The sequence below is a fragment of the Sciurus carolinensis genome, chromosome 13, assembly GCF_902686445.1.
Source record: "Sciurus carolinensis chromosome 13, mSciCar1.2, whole genome shotgun sequence".
Taxonomy (NCBI): domain Eukaryota; kingdom Metazoa; phylum Chordata; class Mammalia; order Rodentia; family Sciuridae; genus Sciurus; species Sciurus carolinensis.
The window spans coordinates 74,856,515-74,883,992 of NC_062225.1; the positions used below are offsets into that span (position 1 = coordinate 74,856,515).

Below are 27,478 nucleotides of genomic sequence, written 5' to 3' on the forward strand. Positions count from 1 at the left end.
GTGAGCATGAAGAAGTTTCCTATTATCCCCATTTACAGATGGGGAACTAAGGGTTCAGAAAGGTTAAATTACCCAAGATTATATAACTAGTAAAGGACCGGATTAGGGTCAGCACAGTGCTCCTCTCTGGTGGGACTGAGCACGGTGCCCAGTATTGGGCTAGTGACTGCCTTCTGGGTAAACCTGGACTCAGGCCCATCATGGGGATTTGGGTTCATTTCAAAGAAAACTTGGGGTGACCTAGCTGAATGTATCTCAGAAGAACAGGTGAGCATTAGAAGCCCCTGGCCTCCCCTGCCCCCAGGACCTGAGACGCCCAGGGGGGGGTCATGTTCCAGTCTGCCAGGGGCACCCTGGAAGGCACACAGCCACCTGCCCTGCCTGGGACCCTGGGACCCAGCCAGGAGCAGATGGACTGCAGAGGGAGGACTGGGAGAGCGGCCGACTGCCTGCCTTGCCACAAGTGCCACATTCTGAGGCAGCCCGGTGGTGTCTGCTGGGCCAGGCTGGCTAGAGAGAGAGAGCGCGCGCGAGGGGGGGTGGGGGAATCAGTCAAGTGGGCATGCGCAGTTTCTCAGGGAGAAAATTCCAGAAAGAAGCCAATTGGAAACTGCATAAGGAAAAGTCATTCTGTTTGGGGGAACTAGTGGACTGGGAATCAGGAAGGGGGTACCTCAAGGAATAAAATTAGTGGTTCACTGGAAAGGGAACTGGCTTGGGAGCCAGGAACCCTGAAATCTGATCACAGCTCTGGCTGTAAGTCGCTCCACTCTCCAGGCCTGTTTCTTCATTTCTTTATTTAAAAATGTAGGGGTTGGACTCAAACCTCTCCACAATTCATTTCACCCCTGATTTTCTTCCATTCTGATGAATAAATGTCTCTCCGTAAATGTAATCGCATGCCATGGAGGGTCCCAGGTAGGAAAAGTTTAGGGCCGAAGGGAGGCTGGGAGAGAATACAGCTGACGGCCTCGACTTCCGGGACGGAGCCGGAGCGAGGGTCCCTACCTCCCCACCCGCAGCCGCAGGGCCGACGCGGTGACTGCTGGTTGCGGCTCCACCTGGAGCCCAGCGGCCCGGCTGCTGCGGATCCGGAGCAGCGCCCCCTGCTGGCCGCCCGGGCCTCGCCGGGCAGAGCGCAGAGGTCCGAGAGGGGCGGGGCGCCGGCCCGAGAGGAGGGGCCGGGGGCTGGCGGGAGGGAGAGCCCCGCGTAAAGTTGGGGGGCTGGTTGTGGTGGGAGCAAGGACGTAAAGGAAGTAGGGAGGAAGAGACGGAGACGTGACGGATGAGACATACCTTAAAAGGCCGGTCACGTACCAGCGCCGGCAAGTGCGCGCTCACCCACCCACACACGTGCCGTGACTGTCACCGCTTTCCTCCCCCGCGCCGCCTCCACGCGCGCCGAGTGACAGGCCCGCTCGCCGCCAGGTCCACGGCCCACAGGGAGGCCGGGATGGGCTCGGCCCTTCCTGCCTCCCCCTGCTGTCACCCAGAGCGGAGCCCCCTGGCCCCCCCAGGACACATGGCTGTCCTGGGCTCCGTGGGGCAGGTACAGGGCGAGCCCAGGTCGTCTCTGGTAAGAGGGAGGGAAACATCCTCCCGGGCTGAGGATCCAGAGCCCTAAAATGCTGCGGGTTTCCGCTCCAGAGCCAGGAGATGAAGCAGGGGCTGTTTTTTCCGTTTGGGGCCCTTTGTCTCTCCCCCATACCCCCCAGGCTACCATGAGCCAGTTTTAGTGACCTTCCTGCTTTGGCCCAAGCCCAATAGTCTCTTGGCTTTAGAGGAAGGAGTTCAGGGGGCCCCAGCAAAAGGAGGGCTCGCTCCTGGCCCCACTTCCTGCAGGAAGCTAGGGAAGGCTATCAACCAGACCCATAGCCAGCAGCCCTAAAACTGCCTGCTGTGCTGGCCCTGGAAAGGGCCTCTGAGGGGCGAGGAAATGGCAGGAGTGCAGGAGGCTGCCCTCTTCTGTGGCCTGGAGGAGCCCTGAAGAAGGGAGGGTCCCCCTAAAAACAGGGGTGCAGGGGACTTTTGCCTCCAGGCCAGATGTCCCTTTAAAGAACTGGAATCAAGGCACAGAGAAGCCAGGAGTGGAGGAGCAGGGACATGCTGTGTGCCAGGGAATCTCTTAGGGAAGGGGAACGGCATTGACGTATTGAACACCTACTGTGTGTCATGCTGGGCTCTAGGTGTTTAGGGTTTCACTAAACTTATCATGTGAGAACCGTAAGAATGTTCATCCACCTTGCTAGTGAAACCAACTAGGAGAGGTTAGGGAGGTCTCATTGGGAAAGCTGGAATCCAAAACCAAGAGTTGTAGATTACAGCTGAGCTCAGGGAAGGAGAATGGGTGGGAATGAGGACACAGGTAGATATTCATAACAGCACCACCATAGCTAGAACTCAGGGAGATCTCGGAAATCATCTCCAGTGTCAGTGTGCTCCAGATGAGGAGACTGAGAATCACAGAGACCAAGTTGCTTCACCAGGTCACACACCCTCCTACCTGCAGGCACCTTTTCCTACTCTACACATAGAAGCAGCCTCTCCCTTGCAGGGTCCCTCTCCACCTTCCTATTCCCTGCTCTGGAAAGGAACTCTGTTGAATGTGAGCTGCGGAGTGGAGGTATTTTTAGGCCCCTTCTGTGTACCTGAGGCAGAATCAGTGAGCCAGAAATCACAGCTTTTGTCTTTTTTTTCCCTTTAGTACTGGGTAGTGAATCCAGGGCCTCATGCATGCTAGTCAAGTACTTCACCATAAGCTACATTCCCAACCCTTTTAATTTTGTATTTGAAGACAGGGTCTCACTACATTACCTAAGTTAGCCTCAAATGAGGCAGGAGATCCTCCTGCCTCAGCCTCCCGAGTAGCTGGGACTATAGGCAGGTGCCACTGCACCTGGCAATTTTTTTCTCTTGCTTCTGTATTCTTTGGCCTTGAACTGGCCCCAGTTCTCTCTCTGTGCTCCAGGCCTTGCTGTGAGTCTGCAGGGCCAACACGGTTAACACGTGTGACACATGAACGACCAAATGCTATCCTCTGTGGCAGTGAGCCCAGGCTCTAGGTGCAACCCCTGAGCTACCCCTGTAACTCTGCCGACAGTCCCCTTGTTCTTCCCTTTCCACAGGCAAAGAACAGAAGGAGACCAACATCGAATCCATGAAAATGGAGGCAAGTGTTTTCCTCACCCCCAGGGGCTCTGTGGATCCTGATTCTAGAAGAAGGCCACCGCTCTGAGGACTGTAGCGAGTGTGTGTGAGGGGATCCCGAGGGTGGGCCCCCGCCCTTTCTTTGCCATCCCCCTCTGAGAAGGAGAGGAAATGGGGGTGGCAGTTGGAAGTCCCCCCAGACACGCGGCCAGCGCATCCTCCTCCAGAGAAGGGGCACTCCCCTGGGCCTGTGTGCAGCCCGCCCCACACCCTCACCTCTGGCCCACTCCCTGGTTGCCCCCTCTGGCCAGCAGCCAGAATTTTCATATTCTGTTCGAGGTGAGTGCCCCCTCAGTTTCTCTTCCAGGAGGGGCCCACAGGGGCGACAGTGCCCACCTTAATGCCTGTCTGTCTCTCTGCCGTCTCTCTGTCCTAGGGCTCCCGGGGCCGGCTGCGGGGTGGCTTGGGCTGGGAGTCCAGCCTCCGCCAGCGGCCCATGCCGCGGCTCACCTTCCAGGCCGGGGACCCCTACTACATCAGCAAGCGCAAGCGGGACGAGTGGCTGGCACGCTGGAAAAGGGAGGTGAGGTGCCTTCTGGCCTGAGCCCCCACCTGTCCCATGCACCTGTCCCTACCCTTTGGCCAAGCCTCCTTCCCTGTCAAGTTAACTCCTAGAATTTCCAGGGAACTACTTGATCTCTAGGCAGTGACTGGCTCATTTGTTCTTTTGACTAGTGGCTATTAAGCACTTCCAGTATACCAGGCTCTGTATGCATAAGGTTTCTGCCTTCAAGGAGTTGACGTTCTGGTGGGGCAGACAAGGAAACAAACAAGGGGCCGAAACAAGATAACAGAGACCTGCTCTTGGTGGGGTGGTCGAGAGGCTTCTCGGAGGTTGCTTTTCAGTTACCATCTAAAGGAACTGAGAGGTGGGGTGGGGAGAATGTTCTAGACAGAGGAAATGGCACAGACAAGGTGCTGACTTTTTGGCAAACTGTTTGCCCAGAGGTAAGCAAGTGGGAAAATGGGGCCAGAGGAGCCTGGAGAGGCAAGCAGGCTCCAGTCACTCGGGGCTTGCAGATCCTGCCAGGTGATTACTGACTGTACTGGGGAGTCATGGGAGGCCTCTGTGCAGAGGAGTGAGTCGACTGGATTCGAGTGGCAGCATTGGAGACAGAGGACAGACAGCTTTAGGTTAGTTTTTGGAATGGAATCAGTAGGGCTGGTTGACAGAAGGGAGGAATAGGGATCTGACATGCAAGGACACCCCTGGCGTCTGGCCCCTATACATGGCCATGGTTGTTCCGGTTACTCTGAAGGGAGGACTAGGGAAGGGAGAGGTGTTGGCAGGTGGGATTCAGGGTTCAGTATGAGATGCGAGGTGCCTGGAGGCTGGGTTTGGGAAGCACAGGCTGCAGGTATCCGGGAGGAGTCAAAGCAAACCTGGCATTTTAATCCATAGGACCAAGGAGCTCACCTAGCAGAGAGGGGAGAGAGAACGCCCACGAATTCTGAGAGGAGGAGCTGCAAGCAGCAGGCCTGAGCAAGGGCCAGGGAAGAGCAGGAAGGACTGGTGTAGAAAGCAGAAGTTCCCGGGGGAGTGGCCGCCCAGCCTGTGGCACTTGGCTCCTGGAGACTTGCCCATGGTTGGAGAGCCTAAGGGAACGGCCGCTTCTGTGGGGGAAGGTAGCGGATGGAGGTAGCGCATGGAGGGCTTCGGCAGGGAAGGCAGGTGAGGAAGCGGAGACCGGAAGGCCAAGGAAGGAGGAAGTCAGTCCGCCAAGCACAATTTGTTGAGCTGTTGCCTCAAAGTGTTTGATGAGAAGAGAAAGTACAAAAAGAAAGAGTTGTGGGATTGCTGAGAGGAAACCGCCACCACGTGGGGCATTTCACCTAGCTCTCCATCTTCTTGACCCCAGGCCATTTGCCATTGTGTGAGAGTTGGCTCTGGAGAAAGTTCCAAACAATGGGAGGTGGGGGGGTCTGGCTCCTCGATTGTTTCCAGTTCCTTCGGGATTCAGGAAGGCAGAAATTACTCTCCTGAAAGAGCCTGGGAAAAGGGCAGCAGCCTGTGCAAGGTGTAGGAGAGCAGAGCCACTCGGCGAGTGTCTTCGGGATGGGAATTCAGGAAGTAGACTGCTCTCTCCGGCGGCTCCAGCTTTGCTCCTGGGACCCTGGGACTCAAACAGGGGCTTTTCTGCTTAACCCTTTTTTTTTTTTTTTCTTTTCTGTTTTCCCTAAGCCCTGAGGCAGGAAACGTAGAGATCATGAGTTTTAGACTTGGAAGAGCTTCTAGAAGTTCTGTGATTCTCAAAGTGGGCTCCCTTGAAGTCGTGGCATGGAGGTCTTCCTTCAGTTATAATAACAAAAGTGATCTTTTCTCAGCTCACAGGAAATAAGGATAGATAAATTTTTTTAAATTGTAAGTTTTCTACTAAAGTTTAACACTTTTTTTTTTTCTTTTTTTTAATTATTAAGACCATTTTTGGGGCTGGGGAGATAGTTCAGTTGGTAGTGTTTGTCTCGCATGTCCAAGGCCCTGGGTTCAATCCCCAGCACCACAAAAAAAAAAGAAAAAAAATTTGCTGGGCTGGGCATGGTGGCCTACACCTGTGATCCCAGTGTCTCAGGGGAGTGAGGCAAGAAGATCCCAAGTTCAAGGCCTCTGCAATTTAGCAAGGTCCTGTTTCAAAATAAAAGTTGAAAAGGGATGGGGATGTAGCTCAACTGTAGAGGACCCCTGAGTTCCATTCCCATTGCCACCAAAAAATAAATACAGTTTTTGAAATAATAAATTTTTAAAAGCTGTAGCACTCACTGTAACTTAGTGGTAGTACATCCCTGGGTTGGATTCCCCAGTAACTCCAAAAAAAAAAAAAAAGTTTTTCTAGTAAATCTGCTAGATTTTAGTATCTCTTTCAGCACCCCAACCAACAAAGGTAACAATGAGCTTTAACTGAAAGTTTTAAAAGTTCTTTAATTAATGAATGAATTAATTATTTTTGTGGTACTACATATTGAATCCAGGGCTTCATGCCTCTCTCTACCACTGAGCTATGTCCCCAGCCCTTTTCAATTTTTATTTTGAGACGTGGTCTTGGTAAGTTGCCCAGGTTGGCCTCAAACTTGTGATCCTCCTGCCTCGGCCTCCCTAGTAGCTGAGATTACATGTATGCACAATTTAAAATACTACAGGTCTTGCAAGGTGAGACATCCAAACAAAATATCTTTTCTGCCAGTAAAATTTTTCCTTATTCCTGTGCTATAATTAAAGCTGTCATAAAGAATGCCATAGCTTCCAGTCAGGTTCTAAAACTAGTGATCCCTTCATTTTCAGATTAGGGAACTGGGACCAGAGAGTTATGTGACTGGCCTCAGCTCACACAGCAAATGGGGATTGGGGCTGGCATGGAATTAGAATTTAGGTTTCCTGTTCCTTTGTGGGTTCAGCTCTGAATCCCAAACTCTCCTCCTGGGCTGTCCAGGGGGCAGGGTAGGGCCAGCTGCAGGTAACAAGAATGTTGGGGAAACATAGGTAGATTTAGGATGCCCAACCCCCCCCCCCACTCACCTAAAGAGCAGTTACCTGTTGCTATCAGTCCTGACTTCTAGGTGGTACAGAAATCCATCTTCTTTCCTAGCCTCATTTTAGCTCTTTGGTATTTGACCCTTTCTGCTGAAACTACCTTCCTGATGACCCCAGCAGGTTCCCACCTCTTGCAGCCACAGTTCCCAGCAGCATCCTCTGTACTCCCTAAACCACAGCATCCCAGACCTCTACCCCACCCTCTGCCAGTCTGATCTACTCTCATAGATCCAAATACTTGCCCCCTCCCCAGAAAGACATCTCTCTTCCTGAAAAAGCCCCCAGGCTCCAGGGCTCAACTGCACCTATTTCTCAGGCACTGCCACTTTAAGGTCCAACCAGCATTTCCTCACTGGGAGTGTAATGCCACTCTTCAACACTTTCAGGTCAGGCCTAGTGGGGGACTCCTGTAATCCCAGCGACCCTGGACGCTGAGGCAGGAGGATTGCAAAGTCAAGACCAGCCTCAGCAACTTAGCAAGACACTGTCTCAAAATAAAAAGGACTGGGGATGTAGCTCCCCACTAGTGTAAAGTGCCCCTGGGTTCAATCCCTAATACAAAAACAAAACAAACAAAACTTCTTCAGGCATCTCTTTTGAGCCCATTACCAGAACTCTTCCTGTCTGAGCACCATGTAAAATCCTGGAAGCATAGGACGAAGGCTCATGGCACCTGCAGAAAGTGCATTGTCCTGAGAGGGGCTTAGACTAATTCTTCCAGGGGTCGCCATGCATCAAAAAGAGGCAGCTTTTTACTTTTTAAAGAATGAAATGGGGCTAGCCTGGTGACATACACCTGTAATCCCAACGATTTGGGAGACCAAGGCAGGAGGATTGCAAGTTGAAGTCTAGCCTCAGCTATTTAGTGAGGCCCTGCCTCAAAATGAAAAATAAAAAAGTCTTGGGGAAAGACTGGGAATATAACTCCCTGATATAGCACCCCTGAGTTCTATCCTAGAACCAAAAACAGTAAAATAATATAGGATGAACTGGAATTTGGGAAGGGAAGAGGAAAGGCATTTCAGAAAAAGGTAAACAGCAGGTGCAAAGGTCCCAAGGTAGAAACTGGCATGGCCTTCTAAGAGTGGAAGTTTGTTGTTGGAAGTTTGTGTTGGAATTCAGGGGGTGCAGGCAGAGGGCAACTGGGAAGGTCCAGGAGCAGGTAAGGCCTGAAGGGCTTGTGTGCCCTGCTGGGGAGCTTCCACCAGATCCCAGCCTGCCTGGTCCCCTAGTCTGAATGCTATAGCTGGGAGGTCTTCGCTCGAAGTCTCCCCTTCCCTCTTCCTTAATTTCCTTTTCCCCTGACCTCCCTTGTCAATCAGACCATAGTTACTGAGTGAGGCCTACTTCTTACTCTTCTGTCCACCTGAGACCACCTACCACCTGAGGTTTTATCAAAAATAATAAAAATGAATAAATAAATAAATAAATAAATAAATAACTTTTTTAAAAAGAAGACTTAGAATACCTCAAAATGAATAATGAAATTTAAAATAAGTGGATAGGGAAATGAGACATTTTCTCCATCCCTCAGGCTTATGTGGGGATTCTTGCAGGAACTATCTCCTATTCCTTCCACCTATTTGCTAATCCTCAGCTTTACTCATGACTAGAAACTCCCTGGAACCCACAATGGCTCCCTGTTGTATCCACCATCCTGCCAGATAGACTCTGGCTGTTTCTCATATTTTCAACCCGTTACCTCCGCAGTGGAGCCAGCGGTTTTAGGACGCCCTTACAGCTCATCGATGTTGTGACTCTCATTGATCTCTTTGCCCCTACCAAATTATAAATGTCTTCAAGGCAGGGGTACCATGTCCTGCTGCTCTAACATCTAGTCTCTTTCCCGGCTTCCAACCTGAAGGTCGGGACCCTCAACTCATGCATTCTTGCAGTAATTAGACACTTAATAAATACTGAATAGTGAACAAAATGAATCCCCTGTGGCCCAAATATCATAGTCTCTCCTCCTCTTTCCCCTCCTACCTTCAGGCACAACCCTGTTCCCACTCCAGACTGTCCAGCAAGGAGCAAAGTTTTGCAGGGTGCTGTTCACTATGGCTTCTAGGGGCAAGTTCAAATGCTGACTTCCCAGTCCTGAGACCTTAGACATCATTGAACCTCACCACTGAATTCCCTCTGTGGATGGACATGACCAAGTGCTGCTCTTCTGCATACGGCTCAATTCCAGGGAGCATCACTCACCAGTTTGCTTACTGCCTCTGCCCAACCAGAGTTTTTAAGTGCGGGCCTCTGGGCACCTCTGTCCCCAGGGCTGGCAGGCAGGAGGTACAGGGAGGGCAAAGGTGTCCTGCAGGTGTGTAGTTTAATAAGGAAACAACCTTTAATTAACACAGCACAGAGCTAGCATGTAATAGGAGCTTGATGAGTTTTTAAAAAATATCTTAAGTTACATAAGTGTTATACAAATACATTCTTTTATAAATAAATTCTTGTTATAAGAAACCTGCCCCCCCCCCTCCAATTTTAACTCCTTCAAAATACTTTAGGTGCCAGTTGTGGTGGCCACACCTGTAATCCCAGCTACTTGGGAGGCTGAAGAGGGAGGACTGCAGGTTCTAGGCCAGCCTTAGTTAGATGCTATCACACACACACACAAAAAAAGCGAGGGGCTGGGAATGTAGCTGAGTGGTGAGTAGTGGAGCACCCCTGGGTTCAATCTCCGGTACTACAGTGGAGAAGAAGAAACCTCACAAATTTTAGAGGTCTTGGTGTTATTGGCTTAGTATATATGTTATTCCTATTCATTTATGTTTACATGCAAATACATAATTTTGCTTCCCAGATTTTTTTTCTTTACATAAATGGAACCACACTAATTCCATTTTACAGCTTGGTTTTCCATTTACAATATGCCTGGCCAGTCTAAGCAGGTAATTCCTATTATAATCTACCATTTGGATTATCATGATTTTATTCACTGGCCTCTTATTGGTGGGCACATATGTTGTGCACAATATTTTGCTGTCAGGTACTGCAGACCTGAGCACCCTCAATCCTGTCTCTTTCTCATCTGCGTTTCTATGAGACAGACACCCAGAAAGGGAAGCTGCTGCTCAAAGGGATTGTGCATTTTGCATTTTATAAAATTTGGCAAGTTGCCCTCTAAAAAGGACAGCACCAATTTATGCTCCATGAACAGGGTATGAGATGACTTCTGCCTTTGCCAACATCAATATTTTGCTAATCGAACGGGTGGGAAAATGGTTTTTTGTTATGAGTATAATTGGCATTTCCCAGATAATAAGTGAGGGTGAACATCTTTTCATATGTTTATTGGCCATTTGTGCTGCTGCTGCTTCGGTGAGCTTAGCAAATGTTGCTTCCTCTTGCTTTACAACCTGAGGTCCCAAAAGACTGTGCTTCCTGTCCGCCCTGGGAAGATCAGCCTGCGAATGTCCAGAGGGCTGCCTCCCGCTGGGCCATATTCCATTTAATAAGCAATCACTCAGCTCCGCCTGGGTAGGGGGCCTCGTGCAAGGGGCTTTGGAAAGAGGAGGTGACTGAGGTGTGATCTCCTGGGCTTTTGCAAAGTGGACCTTAATAAGGGCTGCAACCAAATTAGGAGCTGAGGGTGGGCATTTGAGGCAGTCATTCCCGAGTAACCACTATGCCTGCAAAAGTGCCTCCAAACTAACATCATCTTTGAGGAGATGAGGACATTTGGAGCAGACAATAAGTACACTTTACCAAAAGGCTGAACACCTTTTAAAGGTGCTCCTGTGACAGCCCATAATCAAGAGTGACTTCCAGGGCTCACTTTTGTGTTAAGCTGTGAAAATTGCCACAAAGGGACTCTCCACTGTCCTTCAAGTGGATGAGCTGTTTGCACACTGGAGAATTCATTTCTTCTGGGGCCACAGAGAGAGTAGCTCTCTGAACAGCCCCCACTTTTTAGTAGTGAGAAAATAAATGTACTGGGGGGTAATAATGTATCCAGCATCTAACTGCTGGTCACAGCAATGCCCCAGCTAGGGAAGGCAGGGACTTTATTGAGCACCTACCTGCACAGCCTTAGGCCAAGAATATTAGCTTTCACTATGACCCTAAAACACATTTTCCCCAATGATTATACATTTATTTTTCACTTTTTGTTTTGGTGTTTGGAGTACTAGGGACTGAAACTAGGGCTTGATGCCTCAGGCATGCCTCGTAGGGCTTGCCTAGCCAGGCATGTTCTTAGGAAGTGCTCCTGGTGAGCTATGCCCCCCGCCCTATAAAAAGCATCCCTGTTTTTACCACGAGGAAACTAAGATTTCCCGAGGTAAGTAGGTAAGAGTTAGATGGATATCCCTGTGGAGGGGCCTCTGGCAAAACCAGACTCCAGATCTCAGGCCTCTGTTCTGCATGCTGGTGACTCACTAGAGCCTCGTTTTCCTGTCGTGGGTAGTCATGAATTCCAGCACAGGTTTGGAAGAGACCCTCCAGCTGCTGTCCAGGCTGTCCCTCCCGCCTGTCTCTGAGGCTCAGGTCCTTTTCAGCTCTGTGACCTGTCCCTCCCAGCTCCACTCCCTTGGTTCCTTGCCCTGCCCTCGCTGTTTCCTCCTGACTGTATGTCTGACATTGTGAAACTGGATTAAGACAATGTTGGAATGAGATTCAGGAGGCCTGGTTTCTGGTCTTAGCTTCTGATGGGCTGATCAATTTGAGAAGCTCTTTCTCCTCTGTGCACTTCAGTTCCCTAGACAGAATTAGACTAAATGACTCCAGGGATTCTAAAGTGTTGCAGTGGCGAAGAGGACTAGCATGGTATGGGTAGCTCCCTTTGTCATCTCTCCTAGCTTGCACATACACTCTAGACCTCAGTGAATGCTGAGACCTCACACATGTGCTTTTCCTAGAGGCACAAACACACAGCATCCTCATAAGGGCTCTTTCAAAACAGACTTGTATAAAACTTGCATTTGGGTCTGAACACAATGGTGTGGAGGCTGAGGCAGGAGGATCACAGGCTCAAGACCAGCCTAGGCAACTTAGTGAGACCTTGTTTCAAAACAAAACCTGGGAATGTAGGTAAGTGTAGAGCACTTGCCTGGCCTTTGAGGAGCCCTGGGTTCAATCCCCAGTACTGCAAAATATTAAAGGAGGAAAGGTAGAACAGGGTGCTGTGGAGTTCTTGGACCAGCTAGAGGACTACTAAGCCCCCTTGTCACCCTCTGTGGAGCACTTCCTAAAGTCTGTCCCTTGTCCTAACCTGTCACTTTGTACTCCCTCCACACCAGCTGCCCACCTTACCATTTTTTGGACTTAGCCATTCTTCATGACAACACTTTACAGATAACATGGCTCTTCCCGTCTTCCACTTTAACAATTAAGAGTAGGCAGTGCAAATACTTTTATTTTCACTTCCAGCTCAGATGGAGTGGACAAAAAATAGGAATAACAGTTCAGACCCCTATGTATTTGAATCTTGGTGGTGTTTGAAAAGCAACTTTATGGGGCAAAAATCAGAATATGAACCTGCTTCCTACACACCAAAGATGTTCCCTGGAGGTGGGTTTGTGTCACTCCTCGGGATTCCCCAGGCACTGTATCCAAGGCACGTCCCCTTTCTGAGCCACTGCAGCAGGATCTCTGGAGCCGTGTCTGAACAGCCTGGATATCAGCCAGGTCCCCACATGTTCCAGGGGTCTCTGAAGTCTGAGAACCACCCAGCTTCAGATGCTTAGAAGTAAACAAACCTGAGGAGATTCCCCGAAATACTGTATAACCTGCATCTGGGACCTCACTGCACACTAGGGTCACCTGGGAGTTTTGTTTAAACACGGGAATTTAGTGACAGCCAGAACAAGTCACTTCTAAAGGTCTCCAGGTCATTCTGAGGTAGGCCCAGGTGCAGGCTCTTGGATCTGGAAGGACCAGCTGAAGAAAAAGGATGGGCTTGGAGGCAGGCAGATGCCAGGAACACCTTTCAAGCCGCCCGTGTGGGGGAAGACCGGAAAGGACTTGGTGCCGGAATTTAAATTTCCCTTTCGGATGGAGATGGCAGGCGCTCCTGCTGTTTTCAGCGGTAGCCATGCTCTCCCTGGGCCCTCCAGGTCTTCTCTTTGGACCCTGAAATTTGAGAGGGTTTGCATGCCTGAATCTGAATGGTGGTCCCTTAGCCCCTCCCTTTGACCCCCAGAGCCAGGAATAAGGGGTGGGGGAAGGGTGGGGGTCAAGGTGTGCCAGGTCCTTCGCCCCTCCCCCCAGTACAGCATTAATACGTCTCCAGGTCTGGCTTCTAAAACACAGTGAAAACATTCTTGTGTCCTAAAGCAAACTTGTCATGAGGTTTTTCTGCTTCCCAAGTGTTGCCCCCTCCTGACTTCCTTTGATCTTACTTGTAATGTTTGGCAGATATTTATAGTCCTATTAGGCTGGTTAGGGAACAGGTCCAGGGAAGCCAGGTGGTGAGTTAAGGTCTTGTCATCAGCTACACCTTGCCCAGTCCAAGACCATGCCCCTCCCCCACTGCCCTCCACACGCTCACCCTTGATTCTCGAGTTAAGGTGCAGGTGAGTCCTGGGGTCAGTGCAGCATGGCCACACCTCCCCCCCGCAACGTCATCTCTGCCCCCAGACTCGGGTGGAGCAGTGCAGGCCCAGGAGTTCTTGGTTGGTGGACAGAAGTGGCAGGACAGGAGAGCGGGGCCTGTGGATCAGCAGTGGAGCTTCAGGAGAGTGCGGGTGGGAGAGGCAGGGAGGGGGTTGCGGAGGCCTGCTGCAGACCTGGTGCCTCTGGCTTTGGAGCATAAGCCATTAGGAAAGCAGAGGGCTGAGCCCCGGAGGAGGGCTGCGGGCTGCTTGGGAGAGAGCTGGGGTGGCAGGGAGGGTCAGTGGGAAGGGAAGGACTGGCTTTCTGGCAGGTCCTCTACCCTGCCTTTTATTTTTCTTTTTTTGTGGTGCTTGGGATGGAACCCAGGGCCTCTAGAATGCTAGCTAGTCAAGCACTCAGCTACTGAGCCAGAGTCCCAGTCTCTTCATTTCACTCTCTTGATCAGAAGTCCTGTATCAAAATTCATCTGCCTCAGCCCCTCGTACTAGATATACCAGTGGCCTTGCCTGTGTTTGTTCCTTCCCCTCATCTGCTGGGGCTAATGCCACAGCAGGCGACTCCCAAATCTGTCCATTCCCGCCTGAAAACCTAGAGGGTGTGCTCATCTTCCCCTGAATCTTCCTGCCTTTGCTGATCCCAGGGTGTCTGATTTCCTGGGCACATGTAGGAAGCATCGCTACCACATAATTTACCATCTAATTGCATGCTGTCTGAACGAGGGCTGTGGTTTATGTATGGTGGGTCCTGGATACCCAATTAGGCTGTAACAGAAACGTGGAGGCCCGTCTCTCCCACCTTCTTCCCTTCCTCAGGGCCCCCACCCACCCAGCAGGTGCCCAGGACTCACAGATCCTGGGGCCATCTTGGGGCATAGGTGTATTTCAGGCGGGCTCACAGGGTGGCTTCAGAAAATTAATCTGGTAAGTGGGGGTGGGGTGTCCCTGCCCAGTGGCATTCGCTCAAATGCTGTACCTCTCCTGAGCCTCAGGGAGGAGATTCTGCTTCAGGGCCCAGGTTTGGGCTGGTGGCATGGAGCCCAACTAGTCCAGCACACTGCAGTTGCCATGGTGACCCTTTTGCTTTTCTTCAGGAGGAGGGGGAGGATGAATTTCTCTTTCAGTCCAAATCATCTGCCTGGGCTGCCACCATTTGTACACTCTGGGAACCAGACTCCCCAGCCTACTGCCTTCTGCTTTCTGCCATTGGGGAAAGTGTGTCCAGCACTGTGGTTTTAAATCATGACCCAATATCAAACAACATGTTCTGACCAGAAAGGGGAGCAGGAGGGAAAGGCCCTGGAGGTGAGGAGGCTGGCCTGGGACAAGTGGCTGAGTGTGGGAACATGCTGTCGCACGTCCTCCTTCCTACCTGTCCTCTCTCCAGACCACTTCCTCTTCAGTCGGTGGTTCTGGCCCTTCAGGTGGGCCCAGTCCTGTCGAGGCCTCAGTGTCCTCACTCGTAATTCTCTGGTTCTCACAACTGGCTGGCATCAGAATTACCTACGGAGGTTTTAGTAGAGTCCTGGGCCCTACCCCAAGCCTGCCGCTGCTGATCTATGTAGGTAGGGCCCAAGAATCTAAATTTTTAAAATCCTCCTTGGGTGATCCTGATTGCATTTAAACCCCAGTAGGTTTGGGGTTCTTCTGGCAAGATGACCTGTAAGGGCCTCATGGAAAGACAAGGAGCTGTGCCTGGGGCTGAGGACTGACTGGCCTTTCCAGGCTCCCAGGAGCTTCTGGAGCCCCTGGCAGGTTAGTCTTGTCAGGAAGCCCATGTTTCCTGGTCATACTGACTAAGCCAAGTCTGGCCCCCACCTCTTCCCTCAGGAGAAGCCAGAAGAGAGAGAATGACAGGAAGGGGGGATGTTGCCATAACAACCAGCTCCAGGCAGAGGCCTCCCTTCCAGGGGCTGGTACTTCACCCAAGTCATGGTGGTTTCCATGGAGATGAGGTACTGAGGGATGGGGGGGCATCTGCCCATTTAGAGCATTAGTCAGAAGCTGCTAGAAGGCTGCACATCTCTAGGTGGGAGCCCTGGACCCCTGTCAACTTAGAGTCCCCCAAAATGGCCTCTGCTCTCCGGGTGCGCGTCTGACACCTTCTCCAGCTTAGCTGCTCTCTCTGCTGCTGTCTCCTTAGCAACAAGTCCTGCTAACTCCATGCTGTGGGCTCAGCGGCTATTTTTAGCTTCACTGCCAGCAGCCTGGTCCTGGTCATTTGCTTGCAACCCCCATGGACTGCAGGGGAATAGGAAAATGAAGATTTCTGGCTTTGGGGAGCCCTAGACCCAGACCCTTAGCAACCCTAGAATCTCTTCAATGAAAGGTTATTTGTCCCCCAGCCTGGAACTTGGGGGGCTTGGGACAAAGCTTCTGAGACAATGTTGCATTCAGTTCAGGAAACACTGTTCTAATCTTCCATTAAAGTGGCCCGTCTTCCACCGAGCTTCCAAACCAAGCTGAATAAGATCCAGTTCAGGCCTTCTGATATTCATCTCCTGGAGAAGAGGGTTGCACAGTTCCCTTCCAATAAGACTGGCAGATCTAAGGGAGGGTTACACAGTGCCATGGGAGGGAAGTGGAGGAGGAGGAGACAAGGTGGAGGACAAGGGACTGTAAGGTAGGGACAGTAGTGGGAGTAAGGGTAAAGGGCCAAAGCAGCCCTGTCTGAAAGAACTTTCTGAGGAGAGGGAACTGTTCTATGACCAGTGCTACCCAGTACAGTAGCCCCCATCCACCTGTGGCTCCCTTGGACACTTAGAATGTGGCTAGTGCAATTTAGAACTAGATTTTAATTTTTGTTGTCAGTAGCCACATGCAGCTAATAGCTACTTCAGTAGAAAGCACAGGGCTAGAGAAACTTCCTTGGTGGAGGCAACTGGTGAACTGACGTAGGATGGGCAGGATCTGGGCTGGTGCAAGTGGAAGGGGAAGAGCATTCCCAGAAGGAACAGCATGAGGAGTGGCAAGTGGGTGGCAGAACATGCCTCCAGGTTTGTGGAGACCTTAAGTGTCATGAAAGAGTATTGATTGCCTGGCACTGAGACTTTGAAATGCAGGCAGAAAGACAGGTTCAGAACACCCATCCTGACCTCATGGCCTTTGGTTGGTAGGGTCAGTGAGGACAGGAAGGAAATATTCAGTGACTTCCCAGTGTGTTGCTTTGCAGATTGCTCTTAGGGTCGTGGCTTCTCTGATTGTGAATAAAGGGACATAGGTGCTCACTGTCCTGTGAGTGATGGCAACTGATAATCTGCCCTCGCCCCACCAGCAGGGCACTTTAAGGCAGGCTACAGACACTGAGCACTGAGCTAAAACAAAGCAAGTAGGAGTGGCTTTGCCACTGGGACCTCCAGGCGTTACTGCTCTTTGGTGCCATATCCTGGCTGAGGGTCTCATCTCAGTTCTGTGGGCCTGAAAGTCGAGTGTACGCTGTTATGACAATGCTCTTCAAAGACACTAGAGAGTGACAGATACCAGAACAGTAAATTTAGCAATTTAGAATAGGACATGTCCTGGCCATGTAGATCATAATACTTGTCCTGTGGTTTTCTGGCAGCATAAAAGGTACGAGAGTCACTGGAAAATGTAATTAAAGTTAGAAGTTTGCTTGATGAATACAGCATCAGGGCTGAGAGTCAGGTGTTCCCAAGAGGTTTTCATCAGCTCTGGTGGCCTGTTGAGTCACCACTGTCTTTGCCTGCCAGACAGGAAATGTGCTCTGCCTTTGAGGTCACTCTCTCTGTTGGACAGGCTGGATCCTTCCTCTCCAGCACCTCTTTTAGGCTCTTGACATCCACCACACTTCTTTTCATCCAAGAGTCCCTCCTTTCAACATACTTTGATAACAATTCCAAGAACAGGGCTTATTTTACATTAAGCTGCTATTTTAAGTTGACTATCTTTATCTCAATCAAAAGACCTATCCCAGAAACTACTGGGAAGGTCAAAGGCTTATGTGACCTGAGGTTCATTAAAGGCTGTCCTGTTTTTTTTTCTCTGACCTTTTTCCAAAATCACCTCTAACTTATCCTAGATCTTGGGGTCTCTTCTGCTTTGGGGTCTAATTCTGTCTACTGATGACAAAGACACAGACTTAGTCCATGAAAGGGTGGTTTCCTGTCTGCGTGGCCATAGAAGAGGAAGATACCCTAAGATGGTTAGGGAATACCTTTGAGTCTGGGCTTCCTTTCGCTTAAGTTAGGAAGTTGTGTGGAAGAGCTAAGCTTTGACTTGAATTAAATTAATTTTGTGACATTGGTTATTGAACCCAGGACCTTACACTTGCTAAGCAAGCATCTACCTACCGAGCTACATCCCCAGCTTTTTTTTCAATTTTATTTTATTTATTTTTAAAATATTTTTATAGATGGATACAATATCTTTGTTTATTTTTATGTGGTACTAAGAATCAAACCTAGTGCCTCACATGTGCTAGGCAAAAAGCTACAACCCTAGCCCCTCAATTTTATTTTGAGACAGGATCTCGCTAAGTTGCAGAGGCTAGCCTCAAACTTACAATCCTCCTGCCTCAGCCTCCAGAGAACTAGTATTACAGGTGTCCACAACCACACCTGGCTTGACTTGAATTTTAAAGGAAATTATAAAAAAGGTTGACAGCTAGGGGAGAGTGCCTACTTTCTTTGTGGGCCAGGAGAAAGCAAATGGTCAGTTCTAACACTTTTGAGTCTTGGCTGCACGATCAGGCCTTTTATTATTGACTGGAGAAGTCCTAGGGCCACAGTACAGTCTGAGGTGTTTAGTTGCTTATAATGGAAAAGGAGGTATCCAGATGAGCTAGGATGTCAGAAAGGAGAAGCCAAGCCAGAAATCAGAAACTTCCTTTTGAGAGAAGGCCTGGGGTGAGGCTGAAGATAGCTGTTGACAGGGCCTGGATGCTAAGGAGGCCTCAGTGAGGCAAGCACCTTAGCAAGTCACTTCACATTCCTTAAATGTCAGGGGCAGGCAAGAGGGGTAAATTCATGGCAAACCCAGGGCCTTTTTCATGCTAGGAACATGCTTTACCACTGAGCTACACACCTAGCCCACAACTCTGGGCTTCTCATGATGGCTGGGGAATCTCCTGAAAAGATGTCTAGAGCAGATAACCTGATGCGGTTGAGAGACGGGTTGGGACCAAAGAGGACCTTTTTGTATTGGAATAGCTCTTTTTCCTTGTGTATGGGTTCAGGGTTGGAAGGGAAGTTTGTAACCCAAGACTGATATGGAGAAGGTCCTCTGATTTGGAGACCTCTGTCCTCTTCAGGGCTTACTTGTTCTGAAGGCCCTGGGAAAGATAAGCTGAGTCCCTGAAGAGATGGTGGGCTCTCCTTAACAGTGCATTTCTTGTCCTCATTATTCTGATACCTGTTCCAGCTGGTATGTCCCAGTTGACTATGGCTGGGGGCCAGGCACCTGGGGAGTTATCTCATTGTCCTTAGGATGCTGGTCTTCAGCGCTCCAGAGAGCTGATGTCATCATTCCTGTTTTGCAGATGAGAAAACAGACTTCTTGGGGTTAAGTGGCTCACATCAAGGTCATGGTGGTGGAATCAGAACTCAAGTCCAGATTTTCTGCCACTTTTGCAGCCAGACAGCTCTCTCCTGCTGGGAACATTCACCTTCAGTTTGCTGTCCTTTTTAATTCATCTTGCAAACTGAAACCAGGACTAATTTTTCTAAAATATCCATTTATCTTGTCAGAAAACCTGCCCTTACTCTTCACTGTTACAGAATATATCCATTGACATGCCTGACCCCTCTTATCATCTCTCCTTATCTTTCTCCTCCCCTTTAGCTTTAGTGGAACTGGGAGGGTGGAGGTGAGCATGGTTTTCCCTCCCTCCTTTGCCTAGTATCTCTTACCCTACCTGGCTGACCTCATTCCAAATCCCATTCATCCTCTGACCTCTGTAATCTCATTTATCATTCATACCACCCCTTTTACAGTTGTCCTCTAAGCCATCTGCTTGGTATCTGTGTTAGTTATCTTACATATGCTTGTTTTTCAGTGGTCTTTTCATGTCTCCCCAAGACTAGTGGAATCTGGCAGCTCCCTGAGGGCAGGGCCAAGTGTCTGTGCCTGGATCTGATGCTACAACCCACCTAATGGAGGGTGTGGGTGGAGACTGCGTCGCCTTGGGGGTAGGTGCCTCTGCTTAGGCGGGAGCTTGAAATGGCGGAGGCTACACCTGGAGGCTCCTGGTGACGATACTGTCGTCTTGAGCTGCAGATGTCTTGGCTGGGAATGGAGGCCTTGCTCTACTCTAACGATGGCCCTCACGACTCCACATTACAAATAGGAAAACGAGCGACCTGGGGCCCTCCCGGGACGTGGCCAGTTAGAGGTTCCCGGTGTCCGAATCTGTCAACCCCTCTTTTCAGGCGCCCCTCTCTGTGCACCTGTGACGTGCAGGGGCCGCCCCACCGTGCGGGTCCCGGAGCGCAGCCTGCCTGCGGCTGCCTTCTGTCCGCCTCCATCTGCACTCGGAGTTTCCCTGAGCTCCCTGGCACTCGCGCGTCTGTAAGCTTTTTTTTTTTTTTTTCCGGTCGTGCTTCTGCGAAACTCACTTTCTACAACTTTCTCCTGGCTCTTCCAGGCCGTCCGCAAGCTCCGTGCTGTCCTGCCCGGCTCCGCCAGGCTCCCCGGGGCCCGCGGCCGGCGCGCCCGCCCCTCCCCGCGGCCCTCCTTCCCGGCGCCCCGCGGCTCCCCGCCCGACCCACGGCCCGGCGCTAATCTCCTCCGGAGCGGGGCCGAGGGGGCAGGGCGGGCGGCCGAGGAGGGGGCGCGCGCCGGGGCGGGGCCTGGGAACGGGCGCAGGCCCGCCTCGCCCCCAGGCCCCCGCGCCCCTCGGACCCCGGAGAGGGGCTGGCCCACTGCCAGCGTCGGAGGCCGGCCCCCTCCCCCGGCCCGCCAGCAGCCAACCAGGCACTCCAGCGGGGCCCACGTGACCTGGAGTTCTAGACAAAGAAAATGTTCCCTCCCTCCCCCCCACCGCCCCCTCCCCCTCCCTCTGGCCCCCTCCGCCCCCAGCCCCATCGCCCCCTTCCCCTCCCCCCAGACGGGCAGCTACTTACAGAGCTTCAGGGCCGGGGCTCACACCTGAGCCGGACCGCAGAGGGGCTGCACCTGGCCTTATGGGTAGGTTCCTGGACGGAGCCCTGGGGAGACTGGGGGGCGGGGAGGCGGCCGGGCCGGTGGGAGGATCCCCGCAGCCCTCTGTGTTTGAAAAGAGTCAAGTATGCCTCCCTGGCCCGCAGCTGCCTCGGCGTCCCCGGCCCGCTTGAGTTCTGGAGATGCTGACTTAGTGCCGTCCCGCCCACTCCCGCTCAGGAACCCCAGGGCCCCACTCCTCACCGGGCTCTAGTGGCACCTGGCGCCCTCAGGGGACTGGAAGAGCAGCCCCGGCAGTGGTAACTGCAGGCTGGGGGAGCAGGCGGCTTGGCCGAGGGCAGCTGTGACCAGGAGTTGGGTTGGAAGCAGCTTGGCCTGAGCTGCTGGCAGATGGTACCTGGCGATTTCTCGTTGACCCGTGTGCCTGCCTGGGGACCACACTGCCCTCAGGGACCTTCCAGATTGTGGCCTCTTGAGAGGGACAGTTTTCTCCCCTTGGAGTTCCAGGGAGCCACAGGGCAGGCAGCCAAAAGGAAGTGGTGGGGGGTGGAAGAGAGCAGTGCAACCCTGACAGGGGGCGTGGGGGCAGCCTGATGCCGTGTGACGCAGGGATGGCCCAAGACCTCGTGGGCTTGGAAGCCCTGGTGCTCAGACCTCTGACCTTTGGGATGGTGTTGCAGGAGGAGGTGGAGGCGGACAGCTGCCCTAGGAGTGGAACTGGGCCGGGAGGCTGTAGTCAGTGGAATTACCAGTGGCTTTCCCCAGACTGGACAAACTCCTGGCCAAGTGACTTCCTTGAGCCAGGGGTAGTGGGGGATGGTGTAGCGTCCCTCTTTGGACCCTGCTCAGACTCTCGGCCTCCTCTAAGGGAGAGGAGCCATCAGCCCAAAGTGGAGAGCCCCGAGTTAACCCTTCCCTCTCCTATTGTTCCCCTGGGGAGAAGGTCAGGGGTGGTGGAGGAGGAAAGGAGGTTGGTTCTCCGGCCCTGAGCTGACTATTCTAATGAGGCCCCTCCCCCACCGGCTGCTCCGGCCCTTCTTCCCCTTTCCTCTGGCCTCCTGCTGCTAACCCCCTCCTCTGCTGCCTGGTCCTGGTGGAGGCCCCCTTCCTCCTCTGCCAGTCTCTACCGTGCTGGGCGCGTGTTCTCAGAGTGGGTTGGGGATGCGGAGCAGCTATCAGCGGCAGCATCTGACAAGCCGGGGGAAGTTGTGGGGGCAGAAGAATTTTCAGGAACTGCTGTGGAGGGGGTGAGGAGGGAGACAAAGGGGCTGTGGGGGAGTACTGAGGGTGGTGGCAGGCACGACTCCCTTCTAGACCCTGGAACCTGGGGGAGAGCTGGCACTCACTGGCTGCTGCTTACTATGGAAGTTATAGGGGGTCCCTTCCCCTCCCGTCCTCTGCCACCTGCATATCTTGTACTGACTGAGGGCCTACAAACAGTGTCTTTGGGACTTCCGAGGCAACATTCTAATCTAGGTCAGTCATCCCTGCCTGAAGGTCAAGAAAGCACAACAGAGGGAGCAGACCACCAGGCGGGGCCAGGGGTGGGGAGGTCTTATCTGTGAGTGACTAGCTAGTGATCCCAGGAAAAGAAGTGGGTTCCCTAGAGGCCTAGCCTTGGTACATCTTGCGGGAGGAGGTGGTAGCTCAATTTGGAAGGAAGGGGAAGCCAAAGTTCCGACCAGGTGGACCAGGTGAGGTGGGGGACCAGGTGAGCTTGGGGCGGAGGTGGGTTGAGCAATTACTCTGCATTCCTCCACCCCACCAGGCCACCTTGAGCTCATTTTCCCAGCTGTCTGTGGGCTGGGGGCAAAGGATACCTTATCTCATTTCAGAATTTGTAGTGAGAGAAAGCTATGACTAACATCCTCCATGTTATAGGAATTGCCATAAGAAAAAGATTTGATTTGTTGCCGCAAGGCAAAAACATGAAGATTTGAATGAAATAAAGCAAATCTACCAATCAGTGCACTAGATCATTGACTAGAGGTTCTTAACCTGGGACCCTTGGATACGGGGTTCATTGACAGGCTTTGCGATTGTCCTTGGAATTCTTGATACATGTATATGTCAGATTCTTAAACAGGTGACCAGAAACCCTGCAGTTCAAATGCCCTTCAGACTGGGGCAACTCTGAAAAGAAGGGACTGGGTCAGTCCGCTATTAATGAGCTGCCAGGCTAAGATGGGAATGAACTGTTTGGACTTCTGGTTTAGATGTCTTATACTCCAGGTTGCTTTCTGATCACTTGAAATCTTGAGGGTGGGTTTGCATTAGCTACTCCAGGCTCTTGGGGGAAAGCTGTGTTGAAAATGGAATTTGGGGGGCTGGTGGTGGAGCTCAGTAGTAGAGCGCGTGTTTGGTCTTTGCCAAGGACCTAAACACACACACACACAGAAATAGGATTTTTCCTGCTGACTCTGGTGTGCTGGAAAATGGTTGCAGAGCCTTGAAGTGTGAGGTCTGGGTGTCCTAGGTTCAGTAGTGGGGGTGAGATTAAGTTGAATGGTTCTCAGAACTAAGTACCAAGGATTTCATTCTCCTTTATAGGGATCCTGGAGCAGGTTTTGAGAAGGAATGGGCGTGTGGATCGTAGCCTCAAAGACGAGTGTGATACGGTGAAAGATTGGAGACTGTTCAATGGGAAAATAATGGGGGTTTGGATTATTAATTTGTTGGTGGGATGGCAGAGAGTGCCTGATCTGTGTGCTCAGCAAATAATTGAATGAATCAATGTATTTATGGTTCTGAAAGGTGCACATAGAAGGTAACAGCATACAGTATGTTAGCTGTGACACGAAAGCTCTTAATGAAGTCTGAGCATGGGAGCAGGCAGGCTCTTGTGGAGCATTCTATGGTCTTGGAGCAGATGTGGGGGGAGATGTGCTCTATGAACAATCAGTAGACATCACAGAACTAGAACTGTGATCTAGAGACCAGGAAAACAAGAGATGATTGCCAAGGGAAATTGTGGAGAAAAAGATGAGAACTCCCCTTGATTGGAAAGGAAGAAAGGAGAGACTGGAGCCAATATCTGTGCCTGAACAATGGTGCATAATTAATATTTGAATAGAATTACCCTTTCCAGATCAGAGGGTGGGCAACTAATGAGCTGGCCGGGGTGAGGATTAGGCCATGGAGGGAGGTTTCCTGAGAGGCAGAAAAAAAGGCTGGAATGGAATCGAGTTATTTGAGCTCACCTCTCAACTTCAGCTGTTTCCATTTCCATGGCCAGCCAGTTGGGTTGATGAGGGAAGAGCTGTTCTCTCTGGCCCCTTACCTCCCGTCACTGTCTCCAGACCACCGACGGGTTGAGAAGAGCCAGCCCCTCCATCTCAGTTGCCTTGCTGGTTCCTGGAGGGGTCAAGGTGACTTCATGCTCCTTGTTTCCTCAGGCTGAGAAGAAAGCCAAGGTAATTGCAGTAATGAATGCTGTGGAGGAGAACCAGGGGTCCGGAGAGTCTCAGAAGGTGGAGGAGGCCAGCCCTCCTGCTGTGCAGCAGCCCACTGACCCGGCATCTCCCACCGTGGCCACTACACCCGAGCCCGTGGGGGCTGATGCTGGGGACAAGAATGCCACCAAATCAGCTGACGATGAGCCAGAGTATGAGGTGAGCGGCTTGCTACTTCACCAGCCTAGTCCACTGCCAGCTCCCCCCATCCGCTCTCCATCTCCCTCTGGCCGTTCACTCTCTGTCCGACCCCCAGCCTGGTCTTTGTCATCGCCCCTATTTTGCTCTCTCTCTCCTTTCCTGTGGAGCTCTCTCCTGGCTGTCTTGCCCCCAGATGGCCAGGGCTGGGGTTGCCATGGGGGGGTCAGGGTGGCAGGGCCACGTGACCACCATGTAATTATTTCTGCTCCTTGGGGCTCCAGGACGGCCGGGGCTTTGGCATTGGGGAGCTGGTGTGGGGGAAACTGCGGGGCTTCTCCTGGTGGCCAGGCCGCATTGTGTCTTGGTGGATGACGGGTCGGAGCCGTGCAGCTGAAGGCACCCGCTGGGTCATGTGGTTCGGAGACGGCAAATTCTCAGTGGTGAGTCTGGGGTTGGCTGGAGTGTGTTGGGGGCCTCAGGGTCTGTAGTTTTAGCTGGGGCATTTTATCTGGAATTGGGGTGGTAGACGTGGGCTCTTTTTGTCTGCACATGGTATGTGGAAGAAACCCTGGAGATGATTAGGTCACACCCCTGGCTCAGACTGGAGCCTGCAGCCTGTTAGCTGCCAGGAGCCCTTCCACAAGAATTTCTTTCCACCTGCCTTCAGGTGGTCTTCCCGCTCTTGGTCCAGCCCCTCATTTGTCATTATTTGTCAATACCTCCCAACCCTGAGAATTGCGAGGCACTCCCTGGGGTGGGGGTTTGAGAGTGGGGGAGGAGCAAACGGTCACCTCATCCCCAGGTGTGTGTCGAGAAGCTGATGCCGCTGAGCTCGTTCTGCAGCGCCTTCCACCAGGCCACCTACAACAAGCAGCCCATGTACCGCAAAGCCATCTATGAAGTCCTACAGGTGAGCGGTGCCCTCCAGGGGCTCAGAGGAGGGAGCTTAGCAAGAAGATGCAGTGAAATTGGGCCCGGCTCAAGACCCTCTGGCTGTGAGTTCTTCCCAAGCTCACTGGCCGCCCCCTTCCAGGCCTGCCTCCTCAGACGTTCTCCCATCCCCACCCCGCCCACCTTTGCTGCTCCGGAGTCAGCTTTGAGTCCGCCTCACCTGCCATGCACCCTGAGCTGACCTGTGCTCCCACATGTTGCCTCCAGGTGGCCAGCAGTCGTGCGGGGAAGCTGTTCCCAGCCTGCCATGACAGCGATGAGAGCGACACCGCCAAGGCTGTGGAGGTGCAGAACAAGCAGATGATCGAATGGGCCCTCGGGGGGTTCCAGCCCTCTGGCCCAAAGGGCCTGGAGCCACCGGAAGGTAAATATGGGTACCCAGCCCAGCCTTTTGGCACCCCTACCAGCCAGATCCCAGCCAGGGCTTGGGGAGCCATTGTTAGGAAGAGCTGCCAAGGTCCCACAGAGGGACCCAGTAGGAGTGGCCATGGCTTCCCTCCCCTGGATTCAGGGCAGTGCAGGAACCCTGCACTGGCTTGCCTGACCCCGAGAGTTGGGAGGTAGCAACCAGTTGAGGACCAGCCTGCACCCCACTGCAGGTCGCATGGCAGGGGAGATGGGGCTCCATGGCAGCCTGTAACTGACTTGGTCTCCTGCCTTCCTGATGCAGAGGAGAAGAATCCCTACAAGGAAGTTTACACAGACATGTGGGTCGAGCCTGAGGCAGCTGCCTATGCGCCACCCCCACCAGCCAAAAAGCCACGGAAGAGCACAACTGAGAAACCCAAGGTCAAGGAGATTATTGATGAACGCACAAGAGGTGGGTGGCTGCCTCTAGAGGATGACTTGGGAGGGTGGCCTACCAAGGGGCAGGCATGGCCTGGGTGGCCTCTTCTGATGCAGCCTTCCCTCCCTCTGCAGAGCGGCTGGTGTACGAGGTGCGGCAGAAATGCCGGAACATTGAGGGTGAGTCTGCTTCCTGGGAGTCGGGTGCTCCTAACATAGGCAGGCAGGAGACCCTGGCCCTTGTGTAGCTCGGGCGTGCAGTGGCTTTGGCACAGGTTCTTGGAAAGGTTGGAATGCCATGGGCCCTGTGACATCAGCACTCGGGAGGCCTGTCTCCTTGCCCCGCCACCTCCAGCCTGCTTCACATACCATCTGTCGTCCTAGTGTCAGGAATTTGCTTTTCTGTCAGTGGCATAGTCTGGCCTTTGGGGTTCGTGACACCCTAGTGAGTCAGAAGTGTGGCCTTAGGAGATGATTGAACATGGTCTGAAGATGACCTCCTGACCATTCATCCTTCCTCACCTGTCATCCCACATCCATCTCCCTAGCCATAATGGTACTGATCTTGCTCATAGCTCCCAGTACCTGGAAGGATTGGGAACAGGGACCAGGCTGCCCCTGGAATAACTCCAGAGCAACAAGGCCAGGACCCTGTTCTTGCGAGTGGGTTTCCTCCAGGTCACCCTGTTGCTGGATGGTGGCATTGCTGCTCTGTGGGGTGGGGGTTCCGGCTTCTTCCTGCCTGCCTTTTTGGCTACTGCCCTGGCACCCGCTTTGTGGAACATCTCTGGGTCTGGGCCGTGGTCTGGTGAGGGCCTCTGGAGTTGCTCACAAAATACATGCTGCTTTGTAGATATTTGCATCTCTTGTGGGAGCCTCAATGTCACCCTGGAGCACCCTCTGTTCATCGGTGGAATGTGCCAGAACTGCAAGGTAGGGAGCCCGCCTACCTCCCTGGCACCTGGTAGGAGTGTGATGGAGACCTCCAGGTGATTCCACGAACAGAGTTCTGAGCAAATGAGCCCTTGGTCTCCAAGCTTTTGGCTTGTTCTGTTTCTGTCCTCAAATATCTTCTCAAGCCCCATTCTGGGACCCAGGTGTGGGCATCAGCTGGGCTTAAGTGGCAGTCACTGATTTGAAGGGGTGGGCAGCAGAGAGGTGGGGTCAAGCGGGCTGACTTGTGGGTTGCCATGTCCTTGGGAGCCCTGGAAGAAAAGCTGCAGGAGGGAGCAATGTGGTGGGCAGCTCCCCTCCGGCCCTGGCCTTGCTCTCGGGCCCTTCTTTGGTCCCTCCCCTGTGGTATGTGGGGAGGTGAGGCTTCCCCTTCCCAGGTCTGCAGTTCAGGCCTGACCTGGGGCGGCAGGGTTCTGTCTCCAGGGCTGAGTCAAGGCTCCAAGAGGCCAGGTTCAGAGCCTGCCTTTACCCTGGCTCTGCTGGACCCTGCCTGGTGGTTTCTGACCCTCTGCATTGCTTCCTAGAACTGCTTCCTGGAGTGTGCATACCAGTATGACGACGACGGTTATCAGTCCTATTGCACCATCTGCTGTGGAGGGCGCGAGGTGCTCATGTGTGGGAACAACAACTGCTGCAGGTGAGGTTCCCTGCTCCAGACCCTGCCCGGGACCTGGGCTGTCCTGCTTGCCCTAACAGCCTTGCTCTGGACTGAGTGCTTCCATTCCAGGTTGTATACTCTGGTCTCCCTGGACTGGGACCGAGAGGTGCCCCCTGCTCACTGGGTTTCCTTC

The 27,478-nt window shown here is 52.5% G+C and overlaps 1 protein-coding gene and 1 long non-coding RNA gene across 6 annotated transcripts in view; one reads left to right on the top strand and one right to left on the bottom strand.

The window, feature by feature from the left end:
* The window catches only part of Dnmt3a (DNA methyltransferase 3 alpha), a 95,406-nt gene that overhangs the window by 56,968 nt on the left and 10,960 nt on the right, over positions 1–27,478 (top strand). The window contains 10 exon segments of the mRNA XM_047522091.1: positions 3,126–3,169; positions 3,584–3,730; positions 23,799–24,014; positions 24,278–24,436; positions 24,799–24,906; positions 25,155–25,311; positions 25,618–25,767; positions 25,869–25,913; positions 26,587–26,666; positions 27,212–27,324. Coding sequence (XP_047378047.1) covers positions 3,126–3,169; positions 3,584–3,730; positions 23,799–24,014; positions 24,278–24,436; positions 24,799–24,906; positions 25,155–25,311; positions 25,618–25,767; positions 25,869–25,913; positions 26,587–26,666; positions 27,212–27,324 — 1,219 coding nt within the window.
* Positions 12,046–20,903, bottom strand: LOC124962813 (uncharacterized). 5 transcript variants are annotated; one of them, XR_007104603.1, is made up of 6 exons: positions 19,860–20,258; positions 19,395–19,490; positions 18,658–18,893; positions 14,660–14,790; positions 13,227–13,387; positions 12,046–12,808 (listed from the first exon to the last, which is right to left on the bottom strand). It is a non-coding gene; the product is annotated as an uncharacterized LOC124962813 (long non-coding RNA). The 5 variants fall into 5 exon arrangements; XR_007104602.1 differs by lacking the exons at positions 19,395–19,490; positions 19,860–20,258 and adding an exon at positions 20,367–20,903 and having other exon boundaries at positions 18,658–18,773; XR_007104605.1 differs by lacking the exon at positions 19,395–19,490.